The sequence below is a fragment of the Rhinopithecus bieti genome, unplaced genomic scaffold (assembly GCF_001698545.2).
Source record: "Rhinopithecus bieti isolate Rb0 unplaced genomic scaffold, ASM169854v2 scaffold_6380, whole genome shotgun sequence".
In the NCBI taxonomy this organism is placed as follows: domain Eukaryota; kingdom Metazoa; phylum Chordata; class Mammalia; order Primates; family Cercopithecidae; genus Rhinopithecus; species Rhinopithecus bieti.
The window spans coordinates 3,006,385-3,019,892 of NW_016806642.1; the positions used below are offsets into that span (position 1 = coordinate 3,006,385).

At 38.5% G+C, this 13,508-nt stretch overlaps 1 protein-coding gene across 3 annotated transcripts in view; it reads right to left on the reverse strand.

The window, feature by feature from the left end:
* The window catches only part of PDE4B (phosphodiesterase 4B), a 592,970-nt gene that overhangs the window by 4,488 nt on the left and 574,974 nt on the right, over positions 1–13,508 (reverse strand). For all 3 annotated transcript variants that reach the window (XM_017877178.1, XM_017877179.1, XM_017877180.1), the window contains 7 exons: positions 8,188–8,366; positions 6,728–6,826; positions 6,424–6,588; positions 4,244–4,343; positions 2,163–2,317; positions 1,948–2,070; positions 1,051–1,233 (listed from right to left, as the gene is read on the reverse strand). In XM_017877178.1, coding sequence (XP_017732667.1) covers positions 1,051–1,233; positions 1,948–2,070; positions 2,163–2,317; positions 4,244–4,343; positions 6,424–6,588; positions 6,728–6,826; positions 8,188–8,366 — 1,004 coding nt within the window. The remainder of the gene's footprint in view (positions 1–1,050; positions 1,234–1,947; positions 2,071–2,162; positions 2,318–4,243; positions 4,344–6,423; positions 6,589–6,727; positions 6,827–8,187; positions 8,367–13,508) is intronic.

Genomic DNA, 13,508 nt, shown 5'->3' on the forward strand with positions numbered 1-13,508 from the left:
CACCACCATGCCCAGCCAATTTTTTGTGTGTTTTTGGTAGAGACAGGGTTTCACCGTGTTGGCTGGGCTGGTCTTGAACTCCTGACCTCAGGTGATCTGCCCACCTCAGCCTCCCATAGTCCTGGATTACAGGCGTGAGCCACTGTGTCCAGCCCTTTCACAGATTTTTTTAAACTCATTTAGTTGAGTTTCTTTAAGAAGCAACAAAATAAAAATTGCAAAGGAACTGTACATTAATATTATAAGTATATGCAAATTTGGGGTTTCCAGGTAGTAGGGAAAGAGGATAAATACTGACAATAAACAATCCAAATGTTTTTGGGATAAAGATCTTGGACAGTCTATGAACTAATTCTCAATCTCAGCCACTTGGCTCAGCCCATTCGTTTTCTTGAAAAAACTCTGTGTGGATACTGATACTTTCCGTTGCTGCATATTCTGCGGCTATTGGCATCTGGACATTTCTGTATTCACCTCCTCCAGACTATCATCCCCTGTCCTAAGCACACACAGAATGTGTAGCTTTGGACACAACTGGAAAATGTCAGCATGTTCTCAAAAGCATAGAAGCATCCCAGGAGGGAACACAAGACAGGGCTTTGACTATACGTTAAAAGAGACTGCCTCTGGTGATGGTCGCAGTAGGCTGATTAAGGATGAAGATAAAAACAGAGGACTGGAAGCAAGGGTGAGGAGCAGAGCTCTTAAATGAAGACAGAGCAAGGAGAAATCCAGAGGGATGGGATGGAGCAGACACCAGTGTTCAGATCATTCAGCTGGATTTACAAACATCAGAGACAACTATCTAAATGATTTAGGGACATGTAGTCCAAATTTTGATGGGTTTCTGATGACTACTTATCCCCACCCTGTGAAACTGAGTGTAATGGAGAAGTCACATGAGTCCTGACTATAATGGAACAAAATGCGTAACTGTCTCCTTCTCATCTCATATATACATATTCTATTGGAAAAATGGAATTAAATAGAACCCTCCAGCTCTACAATCAGCAGAGCTCGCAAATACTTTGAAAATCTCATATTAGATACCTGGGATTTTTCCACAGAAGCTGTGTGTTTATCACACATCGGGCTAATTTCCATTCCCCTCTCCCGCTCTTTGTCTCCCTGCTGGAAAAATTCCTCCATGATGCGGTCTGTCCATTGCCGATACAATTCCAAGGACTTGGTGGGGTTGCTCAGGTCTGCACAGTGCACCATGTTGCGAAGGACCTGAAATCATCAATTTTTGGAAATCCCATAAAATTAGGTGTAAATACTGCCGGAACATCTCATCCTTCTCATACTAGTACGCTTGGTACTAAACCCGAGAACATTTTAGTTGCATTATAATTATGACATATGCACCGAAAAAAATGGAATTACAATGGTGCTAGCCTGGGTCAGTTATTTACCTTTATAGAGTCCCAAAGGGGAAAATGTGTGTCTTCTTAGACTGACAGTCATTGAATTTAAAAATTGGAAGGAACATTAGAGGTCAGATGCTGCTATCATTTCCTTTTCTCGGTTTGGAAAGAATGCAAAGAATTACTCCAAGTAGATAACTTCATATTTTCCACTTGTGGAAAGAGAACAGCTGATGGCAATTTGTATATCCAAAACAAACTTAACAAACTTCAAGTCAATGGGATTTAAATCCAAACACAAGCTTTTGGAACCAACAGTCACGTATGCCCTATTACAAATAGATTTTGCAAGTTATTTATAGACCTAATAAGCAACTCCACAAATAGGGATTTTTTTTTTCCTCATAAATTAGAGGATAAACTTGAATGTCCATTTTCCTTAGCTTGTTTTTAAGCCCTAAGCTATAGTAGTAGCCTAGGATATACCAAAAACTGAATTTATCTTTGTTTTCTTTTTCTAATTGTTGTTCAGCTTAGTTTGGTGTGGTTTTGTGTTAAATCAAAGACTTTCATCAAATACCTGAATGCGATCAGTATAGTTGTCTAGGAGAAGAACGCCTGAACTTGTAACTTTCTTCGTTTCTACCATTGTCTTCAGGTCTGCCAGCAGGCTCATATGTTTTGACATATCAGTTGCTAACACCTTGGGTAAAAAGAAAATGAAAACTTTTAATAAATTCAGTCTATCAGAGAGAATGGCAGTAAGTGAGGAACGTAGAGAGGCTAAAGTCTTACCATGTCAATAACCATCTTCCTGAGTGTCTGACGCTGCTTCTTGGTGAGATTCATGAAGATGTCACAGTGTTCTTCTTGCAGCAGTTTGAAACCCACAGCAAGGTGATGATTTTCCAACACAGATTCATCATTATACATCAAAGCAAGTTCTGAATCTAATAAATCAGACCAAATGATGACTTAATTAAAAAGGGATATGATTTGAATGTTGGCATTATCTCAGAGTGAAATCAGACCTAGTTCTCTCCAAATTATTTCAAGAACCACCAGCCACATGTCATTTCCTCTTAGAGAAGCAGTGGCCCTCTACAAACAGAAGTCATCAGTTTGTAAGCAAAAAATGCTTCTACTGGTATATAAGCTTTCTCTGTGATTAAAATTCATTGTATTTTAAAATCCTTTTACTCATTCTATATCTCAGATGAAGAATTTAATATTAGGTAAGGGCATTCCTGAGCACCTAAATCCTATTTTATGTGTCTTCAAAATTTTGTACTTTGGAAAAGAACAACGTGAAAGTACCACTAAACTTCATGCATTGTAATGAGATTCTCAAGGTATATTCACATTTTATATGCTCCCTAATCTCTGGCAATTGTGAATTTTGGATTGTCAAAGATAATGTTTGATGTAAAACTTCATTTTACCCAAATAACATCACTTTTTAGAGCTTTCTGTTAATATGATACTATACATTACTACTTTTTTGGAACAATTCTGATGTCAAATTTTCTGTCTTTTGGCTCTCTCCACGAGAAATTGCAATATCTGGAAACCTAAGCTGCAGCTTCCAGCCTGCCTTTTATATAGAAGAATCAAAGGCATCTTTTGTTAGACAGAAGTCTGCTTGGGAATATGGTCATCAGACTTATGAAACCACATTTTAATCAAGAATACCAGACAAGCGGTGGTAATGTGTTACTTAATTGCAGGTTCTGTTACACATATATCATTGCTTTAATAGTGTGCTCTGAGTTACAACCTCTGATGAGTACTCTTGTTCATCCTGTGATCAAGGGCACAGATCTACAAGCAGGCTTTATATGTTGCAGTGCTATAGGTGACTGTAGTAGATAGACCATTTTTCTGTGTGAAGCTAACTGGCCTATATATGGATTGATTCATGACACCACACTCTACCAACTGATATAATCCATGCAGACACATAGGTGCCCCAACATTTTGTTTGTTCAATAGAAGAATGAAGTAAAAGAATCCAGTGTACTCCAAACCTAGGTCATTCAGATATTCTTTGGATAAAGGTCAAGGACTGATGATCTGGACTCTTTTGCAGCAAGTAGCTCAAAAAGCATTTCCAGGAAACTGTCAGTACTTGATGTTATTCATGACCACAATGGGATAACCAATATTCTCAAACTACTTAGATTTCCAGCACTTAGAGATAGTGCATTATTTGAGAGAATGAAAGGATTTTCAAAGGTGTGAAAACTAAACATTTTAAGCATGACAAAAGCTTTGCGTATGGCTTGGGATCCTAAGGCTAGACCACCCCTGGTCACTCAGGTCATTGCTACTCCTAGTCCATGATCAAATCTATGCAGTTGGAGGAAAATGTGTGGAACTTTTAATGACCCTTCCCTCTGAACTGTGGAAACTCATTCCGGTGCCTTTTACAGCATCTCATTTTTGCTTGGAGGTTCCCATGCGCAGATTTAACATTTGTGGCTGCTTCCCAAGCAGATAGGGACAGTAGTAAGTCACTATGTTCTGTGTGGAGTTTTGTATAATATCAAAAGTCATTATCATGGGATCACCAAACCTTTTCTTGTTCTTTATGAATAATTCCATATCTGTTATTCTTTCCTTACATACTGTATTTGCCAAACTTTGAGTACTTTTTATGGCTCCCCTATGACCCTCTCCAAGTTCTCCAAGCAGCTCAAACGTTGTGTTGCCAGACTGGACTGAGTATCCACGAAAAGCCTGACCAGTTTGAGAGGAATGGAAGGATTGCCTCACTATTATCCTTGTGATTATCCAGAATGAAAACATTAGGAGGAAAAAACTTAAGCAGTGAATCATACAATTATCTGGAATGACTGTTCTAGTGGTGAACTCACTTGTGTTGATGAGAAACTGATTGGAGACTCCAGGATGATCAACGTCATGGATGGCAGCTGCAAAAATGGCAGCCAGGATTTCCAAATCTGTGAAGACAGCCTGTTGGGCAAATAAACACATTTAACTCCACATCCAATTTGCCTATCTTGCTTATTCAGTTTAATTTGTAAAGTATCCTACTTTATCCTTGTTGGGAGAGGGATTGTTGATTTATGTAATATCTCAATATACTAATTTAAGTAAATGTAGATTCTGTTCATCATCATAAAGTCTCTGACGTGAAAGGAATGATGGCCAGAGCTCAGCCTCACATCAAGCCTAAAGGCTGATGCTTGGGAAGACATTAGCACAAATCTCATGGAGTGTGTCAACATCTAATGTTTGTTTCTTGGACCAGTGGTGTAGCAGCATGGTGCTTATGTAACACAAGCAGATACAAGTCAAAGAAGCAAAGAAGCAAGTCAGGCTGGCTCTGCTGTGAGATATAACAACCTTCATATGCTGTTAGCTGAATAACTTAGAGAAAATGGCCAAACTCCCGATTCATTAGATAAGCAATAAATTATTTCCCAAAGCGAAATTTATGGTGTGGTCACAAGCTTTTAGATATTACTCATTCATTCAACACGTATCCACTAATCATTTACTATGGGCAAGATTTGAGAACCTTCCTAAGAAGTGATACCTGAGGCCCCACTGCTCAATTCCTTCATGTCATGTCATGTCTGCCCCCACCCATGCACAATGATTCAAACCTAGGATTAATAATGTATATATTGGTGCTCATTCTAGGGTCTTCCCTCATCCTCTGAGATTAGTTAAATCTTCTGGTCCTTCCAATGCCAGCTTGAGGCAAGTTTCCACCTCTCCTATAATGACCAATCCCATTACTCAAGCACTCATTGAACCCTCCCTTTTCTAAAAAGTTTGCCGCACTCATGGCCATTTTCTGGCCACTCAGTAGGTATACTATTAATAACATTGGGCAGTTGATAAATAGTGTTGCCTTACTCTATGATACTTACACAGAGTATAAAAACAGTACTCTTTCTCTCCTTCAGAGGGATCAAACACCCTTAGCTCCATCTCACTTTCTCAAGATTTCTTGGATTTCTTTTCTTAGAAAATATGCAACTCAAGCAACAGAGTTGTGGCCAATCTTTTTTCACCTTCCAAACTGAATCTGTAAAGGTGAGGCTGGATAGGGCATGGCCAGTCCCTTCCTGCAGTGGTCCAGCACATTTTGGGAGTACTTGACCATCATTTTCATTTGTCAAGTAAGAGTATGACCTGCTGCATATATTGTTGATTATATTGATATACACAAATGCATTAATCTGTGAAGGAAGGAGCTACAGCCACCTTCTCAGAATTGGTATGGCAAACTATGAATATTGTTTCTCCTTGTTTGAGCATTATTAATTCTTCTGTTCTAGATTTTTAGTTACTATTTCTTCAATACACAGCATCAGTTTTATAATTTTTTAGGAGAATAAGCCTCTGAATGCTTATTACTAATAAGAAATATAGAGAGTATTTTATATTTCTGCGATAGCCCCCCTGGGAATATAGTGCTCTGTATATACCTAGGGTGGTGTTGGGCAGTTCAGAAAAGTAATTGCATATTGAGAATATACTATCTACCAGACACTGAACAAGACATTTTGAGGTACATTGCATCCCTTACTAGAAATACAATGAAGAATAAGACATGATTCCTGCCCTGAAATCCTGTTAATTGCTTTATAGTTAAATACTTTTAATAGTAAGAGATGTAAAGGGAAAGTTACTCTGATATTAGAAAGCAAAGCAAGTAGAAATGTCATTCATTTTTTATAAATAGCTCAGTTAATGGATGTGATACATTTTATAAAGAACCAGTTCAAGTATGCACTGTGGTCTAATTACATTAATTTTGTAAGTATATTGCATATTGTAAGGCACTTAAAACATTTTTTTTTTGTTTTTACTTTTTTTAGAGACAGGATTGCCCAAGCAGGAGTCCAGGGGAGCAGTCACAGTCATAGCTCACTGTAACCTTAAACCCCTGGGCTCAAGCAATCCTCCCAACTCAGCCTCCCGAGTAGCTAGGACTACAAGCACATGCTACTACACCTAGCTGGTATGGCATTTTTGAAGGAGGATGGGCAGGAATGCAAAACAGATCATAACTACTCACGTCTAATGCTGGTGTAGAAAGGAGAACGTGGGTTGACTGAGCTACATCAGCAGCGTGCAAGCTGTTGTGATATGCCACATCGGAATGGTAATGGTCTTCTAAAGTCATCATGTAGGTGATAAATGTGTCAGATGAGATTCTGAATGTCTTCAGGAGGTCTCTTTCCTATGTTGTAAAATGGATTAGAACATAAATAAGCAGATGTCCAAAGTGGAGGAAAGTTAAATCAGAAAAGTAGGATGGAAAAAAGAAATCATAAAGAGCCATCCAATTGGAAAGCCAGCATTCACTCCTGTTCACTCACCTGGAATATAGCATACATGATGCATGTTAGGGGCCTATTGTGGGAATATCCAGCCACATTAAAGATGTTAAGGCCCCATTTGTTCAGGTCTTCCAGCTCCTGCAATTAAAAATTTAAAGGAATTTAGGAATAAGGAAAGTTGTGCTCACATGCCTCATTCTTTTAATTTACTTTTTGGACACTGGCTGCTTAAGTCTTTAGAGTGTCTCCTTAGAGTGCTTCGGTTGCATGAAAATCTGAAAGTTAAATTGCCTAGGAGGTCGTGTGTCCTCTTCATGATAGCTACAAATTTCTGAACATTTTTTTATTCAGAAAAAGGAGAGTATCTATTTATAAATTTAGTTGCTGACCTATATTGGACATGCATCAGTCTTCAACCAACGTTGCTTTCAAAGGTGGCCACAAGTGAACAGAGATCACTCTAGTTCAATTTCCCTGTCTCTCCCCTTGTTGCTTACTGGCCCATTAGTAACAGCTTGAAAACAGTCTCAGGGAAAACTCCTCTGCCCTTTGGTTATCATCACTGAAAGCCAGATCAGGAAGACTCAGCTGTCAGAATGTGCATAAGTCAACCCAATTTAATGTAAAAGGTCATGAAGAATGCCAGTCATAAATTACATCCTAGGGCTTCTGGGCCACAGATGGACCTGGAAGAAACATCACTCAGTCCTGTGTTGTGAGATTATTCCAAGGTTATCTGATTTAAGGACCAACTTATTTCATTCTTAACAACTACCCAGAGTAAGAGATCCAGGCTTTCCGTCACGATTTGGCCTAATGTTTAATCAACGTTCCTCTAATGGCAGCTTTCAGAAGGTCTTACTGCTCACAGTAGCTCATTTCATATTCTCACAAAGCTGAGAGGACCTCAGTAGTCACCTTATGTGGCCTCCTAAAGGATGTATGAATTCTTTCTATGCCTCCCTCCACTACTGGAGTTTGGGCTCCAGAGTCAGTGCTGTCAATTTCTCTTTATTTCTTTTCCAGCACCACCGATTAGTGCAGATTTTCCCATTGGTCCTCGGCATACAGTCCCTGAAATGTCCTCTGGGATGATTGAGACCTGCCTATTGACCTTTCCTTGGATTTTCCCCATGTCCTTCAGAAGGATTCTTCATTCATAATGAACTGTCCATAACAAACCTAACTCGAGACAAAACAAAAAAAATGGTCCTTTGGTATGGAAAAAGGATCTTCCATCAGATGCCCCAACAATGGCATTCTTAATAACTACCAGCATAAGAGATCCATGCTCTCCACCAAGACTTGGTCTCATGTTTAATCAACCTTCCTCTAATGACAGCTTTCAGAAGGCCTTACTGCTCACAGTAAACTCATTTCATATGAGCTTCCTAACACAATAATGCAAAAGCAATCCCTACTGTTTTCTAAAAGGTATACGGTCATCCGTCTGCTGTAAAGCAGAGAGCTACATGCACAAAACCTGAGCTTATACACACCTTGGCCAGGTGATCTTCATTTTCAGTGTTGACTCCAAAGCGTGAGATGCTTGTATTGTTTAAGCTTGAACTATGCATTAATTTCTTCACTCCACTTATCTGGGTCATGAGCTGCTGCTTTTTCTTTTTCTCCCTGTCTTTCTGGGTGGGAGATGGGATCTCCACATCATTCTGCTTGTCTGCAACAGGCAAAGGAATATGTTTTTCAGCACACGTGTCTATGAGAATCCACTGCAATATTTAAAACAACTCTAACCATCTGTAACAGCTTTAGAATCTTATAAAATCTTGTAGCACTATTTCACTGTATCTCTAGGGTAGTTCTATGAAGTAAGTGGGGAACATATAAAATTTGTTGAGAATGATAAGAAGATTTGTTGTTCCATGTTATTGCTAGGCAAATTAAAGCCCAGAGGAACTAAGTAACTTGCCCAGAAAGCAGCAAAAATAGGACCCAAGACCAAATCTTCTGTTTTCAGTGTAATTTAGGGGAATTACCCTTATATATTTGCAAGGTGGAGCACCAATATTTATATGTAGATTTTTTAATAAAGTGATTAACATATTTTTGTATAATAAAATGTTCATCAGATTAATAAAAACAGGTTTCATGATCTGCTCATCTTATCTTTACTTAAAAAATTTAAAAATCCATATGGCTTTAGCAAGGGCTCATTTTAAATAAGCAGTATATATGTTAGAAGTAGAAATGGGTCATAATCCTCAAACAATTACTTTAAGGGCTTGGTTTATTACCCTTTGAGGTTTAGAGGAAGACTATAATTTCAGTTTTATTTCATGCCTTGTGTCTATTAATTCTACTAATAAATAATAATAAAGCCTCATTTGTAATAAGCATTACACTTATTAACACATTTAAGGTTATTACATATTTATGATATTTCATAATATTTTTAAAAGTTGTGTTACAACAAGGTAACAGCAGAGCTTGGATTAGTGAAAAAGAAAATGTGCCTGCCTGCTTATAAAAGCTCTTTCCTTTACATTGTGCTATTAAAAATATCAGCAATCAAATATTCCATTTCACTTCATAGGGAGATGTATCCTCAGTAATTCTGAAAAAAATGCATTAACTCTTTCAGGCCACAGGGATGCTGGTGGGTGCACAGAGGCAATTATTAAATTGCATAAAAACTACTTTATTGAACTAAATGACATCCCGTGGCTGAAAGAGTTAATGCAGCTTTCAAAAGTACCTACGTTTACCTCTGCTAGTTACAGTGAAAATTAGTAGGAAGACAACTTTGCCATTTGAAAATGACATGCTCCCAGATGGCATTTTGGGATCTAGACGATTTGTTTTGACTCTTGCAGATAATGGCACAGTCACATGTTTTCCCCAGAGACCTCTGGCTGCTCATAGGCCCCTGTGGACACTTCATCAGAGCAAAGCACAGTGAGACAGTACCAGCTTTGTGTATACCTCACCTCTTCTCTGTGGGGCTGAAGCAAGGAAATTCTCCATCTCTGACATATCAATATTGTCTCTAGGTGTCCCACAAGCTCCTAAACTCACAAGCCTATGACTTTTGCTTAGGGAGGAATTTTAGTGGTCATCTCAATTAGTTTAGGGGTTTCCAACCTAGTCCAGCATCAGAAGCACCCAGGAAACTTCAGAAAAATACAGATTTATAAGCCCCACCCAACCCTACTGAATCAGTATTTTTTTAAAAGATTCCCGAGTGACTTGGCTAATCAGAGCCAGGTTTGAGAACCAATAACAATCCCACACTCTCATTTTTCAGATGAAGTCAGCAACTTGCCCAAGCTCAAAGGGCAATTTATTTAACAGATATTTATTTTGCAATTACTTTGCTCCAGACACAGTGATTTAATAGCATAGAATCCAGGCCTTGAGGTTCCTGTTAAAAATTTCTTTCCTGCCACACAATCTCTGGCATAAAAACTGTATTTTATATTAGTTTGAAATTACATTTCTCCCTGTCACTTTACTCCTAATAATTACTACGTTTTGCTAAAATGAAAGGCCACCACAGGGCCTGCCTTTCTAACCACGATTCTTCACCTCCAGTTAAAGAGGCTCGTAGATTCTCCTGTGTCACTGCACATATAACCATTTCTAGTAGGACTAGCAGCCTTTTCCCTTTGTTTAATTAAAGATTTCCCGCAACAGTGAGTAATTGAGCTGAACCACTACTGTGTCTGGAACACGGCAATGATGAAGAAGACCATTATTCACAAATAGTGCCAATTTGACATTAATGGGTGTTTCCCTATGCAGGCACTGGAACAACTAATAGGTTTCCCTATTCTGAATTTCCTCTATTAAATGCTTAGCCAGCACAGAAACTCAGACTCGAAGAAATCACAATAAACACACTGAGTGAATTTACATTTATGGAATAGTCAGAACACAGTGAGCAAACAGTCGGCCTGTATAAAACAAACAAAAAGCAGATACAAAAAATAGTCTCATCCAAATTCTGGTAATGGCTTAATTTGAGGTTCCTGTTTTGCTAGATCACACTTTTCAATTATGCAAAATTCCTAAGCTCTTTTCCTTGCATCTTGAAAATTCTAAGTTCTAGATTTTGAGATGGTAAGTAGAAGATTTAAAAGGATAACTTTTCTCTGTACATGAAAATATTAACTAAATTGTAATATAGCATCTAAAAATCTTTTATTATTTATTCTCCTTCTCCCTAGGTCCTGCTTTATTTCCCTTGAAATTAGACACTTCTATTTCCCCTTGTACCAGCAACCTGGTGCCCGTTATATGACAGCAACAGTGAGTGCCTGGACTGGTAAATATAGTCTGTTGCCTGTTTTTCTCCCTGTCCTCCTGCACCACTTTTTTTTTTTTTTTTTAAGATACGAGCAATACAAGTTTCACATATCTCTGGATTAAGGGATTTCCCTCCTCCCTGGATGACACGTTTTTAACATTTAATGACTCTTATTGAGATATTGCTCTTCAAGTTTAAAGTAAATTGCTAAGATCTTATTTTATGCTCACTGAAGTGGTTGCCATGGTCTTACAGGAAACTTTTATATTATTAGAAACTGTTAATACATTTTTTTTTTTTTTTTTTTTTTTTGAGACAGAGTTTTGCTCTTCTTGCCCAGACTGGAGTGTAATGGTGTGATCTTGGCTCACTGCAACCTCCATCTCCTGGATTCAAGTGATTCTCCTGCCTCAGGCTCCCCAGTAGCTGGGACTACAGGCATGCACCACCACATCCAGCTATTTTTGTATTTTTAGTAGAGACGGGGTTTCACCATGTTGGCCAGGCTGGTCTCGAGCTCCTGACCTCAGGTGATCTGCCCATCTCGGCCTCTGAATGTGCTTGATACAGGCGTGAGCCACCACGCCTCGCCTGTTAATAAACATTTTATTTTTAGGTCCCACAATCCTGATTCCTAAAGATTTGTTTCCAAAATGATATGTGTATTACTTAAGAGTCCTTATGTGATTTTGTTATATATGTTCTGTGTTCCTAACAGCCTTCTTTCCTCGTTAAAGGATTGATAGGGTGTTTAGGTCTAGATGTCAAGAGAGCCAAGTCCTAGTTCTGGCTGAGGAATGTATTAGCCAAGTGATCTTGGTCAAGTTACCTCATCCCTCTGGGTCCCCTGTTTTCTCTCCTATAAAATGAGGGAATTGGACTACAAGGTTTTAGGGTCCCATGCAGATCAGAAGGTTTATGAAGAAGGCTTCATGGTCTTCTGGGAACATTCATTATGCCCACAGGATAAAACTAAGAGTTCCATGCCCTTCACTGTCAGTCTGGAAACAAACTTTGTTTATTTGTTTTTTGAGATTGTCAAATTATAAGCCGAGGGTTCACCACAGAGAATCCAGATGGCCAGGGATGTCTTAGCAAAACGGATAAACTCAGTTCATATCAGAGTTATAGGAAGTTAGAGTTGGAAGGGATTTGAGATGTCATCTATACCAGTGCTCCCATTTTACAAGTAAGACAACTGATGCATCTTTTGTTAATATTATAGGTTTTTTTCTTCCTATATTTTCTCAAGAACATTTAAAATTCCAATCTGCCTGTCTAGTCTATTTGATGGGGTTTACCCCATATACCCTCAAGCACATATACCCACTGACACACGCCACCCTCTTAATGCTAAGAGTCTACAAGGATTGAGATTCTAATAACCTTCCTCAACAATTTGTTCTTGAATTTAATTTTTGGAACAATGAGAAGCCAAATGACTGGTTTTGCTCAAGAGATCTGCCTAAATAGCAAGCAGAATAGGCAAGAAAGAGTTGACATTTGCCTCATCTTGGACAGTGTTGAGACTCAGAGCTCATATTTAGCACCTTTTAAATTTTTTCTTTTTATTTTTTCCTACTCTGAGGAATGAATCATCTTTATTATCTTATCAGCTTTCTTTCTCGGTAGCCTATGGTGATAAAAAAGATTAATTAGTGGACTAAGATATTCTTGTTGTCCTTGGTAAGCAGATATTGAAAGAGACTACAAACGAAGAGGACTGCTTAGGTCCAGTCTTGGATGATTAAGGGTTCAGAGACTTCATATAACTTTAACTACAGTAGTGAGAGTCTCTTCTGAGAAGTCCTCAAGCCCTCATATTTTAAAATGCAATGCTTATGGAGACAAAAATGGGTTCTTGCAGTTTTGATTTTATTCTCTTTCCCACAGTCATTAACCTGTAAAATGTCCCTAAAACAGCTCCCAGCTAATGAAAAATCACTGGGCATTACACAGAGCAAGGTATATCTGAAATGCTCAGCAGAAGATCCCTTTCTTCAAGTGTATAAAAGGAGAAGAAAAGGATCAGTATTTAATGTTTTCTGTAGAGTTACATTCTAGGCACCTCTGGGAGCTAGGATGGATGAAAATTCTTCTCCTTTGTTCTCTGACAAAGGCGTTGCAACTGCAGCTGGAGAAAATTAAGTGCTGCAGACACTCACATACTAGAAACTGTTAGAAAGGCACTTGTTAATCATGTCTGGTGACCATCCACTGCAGAGTAATGCAGTAAGCTCTGTATGAGGCTGCTTAAAGACAGGGCTGATTGATCTGCTGATAGCAAGAACTGCTTTGGTGTTAGAGAAATAGGATTGATCTTAGAAATAAAACCAGAAGAGGTATTTGTTTCAATAAGGCACACGTACACTTATGTTCATTGCAACACTATTCAGGATAGTAAAGACATGGAATCAACCTAAATGCCCATCAATGATAGACTGGCTAAAGAAAATATGCACATATACACAGGCATTTCCATAGATCCTCTGAAATCTAGGAGGAGGTTCCCAAATCTCTACTCTTGTCTTCTGCACTCCCACAGGTCAAGGA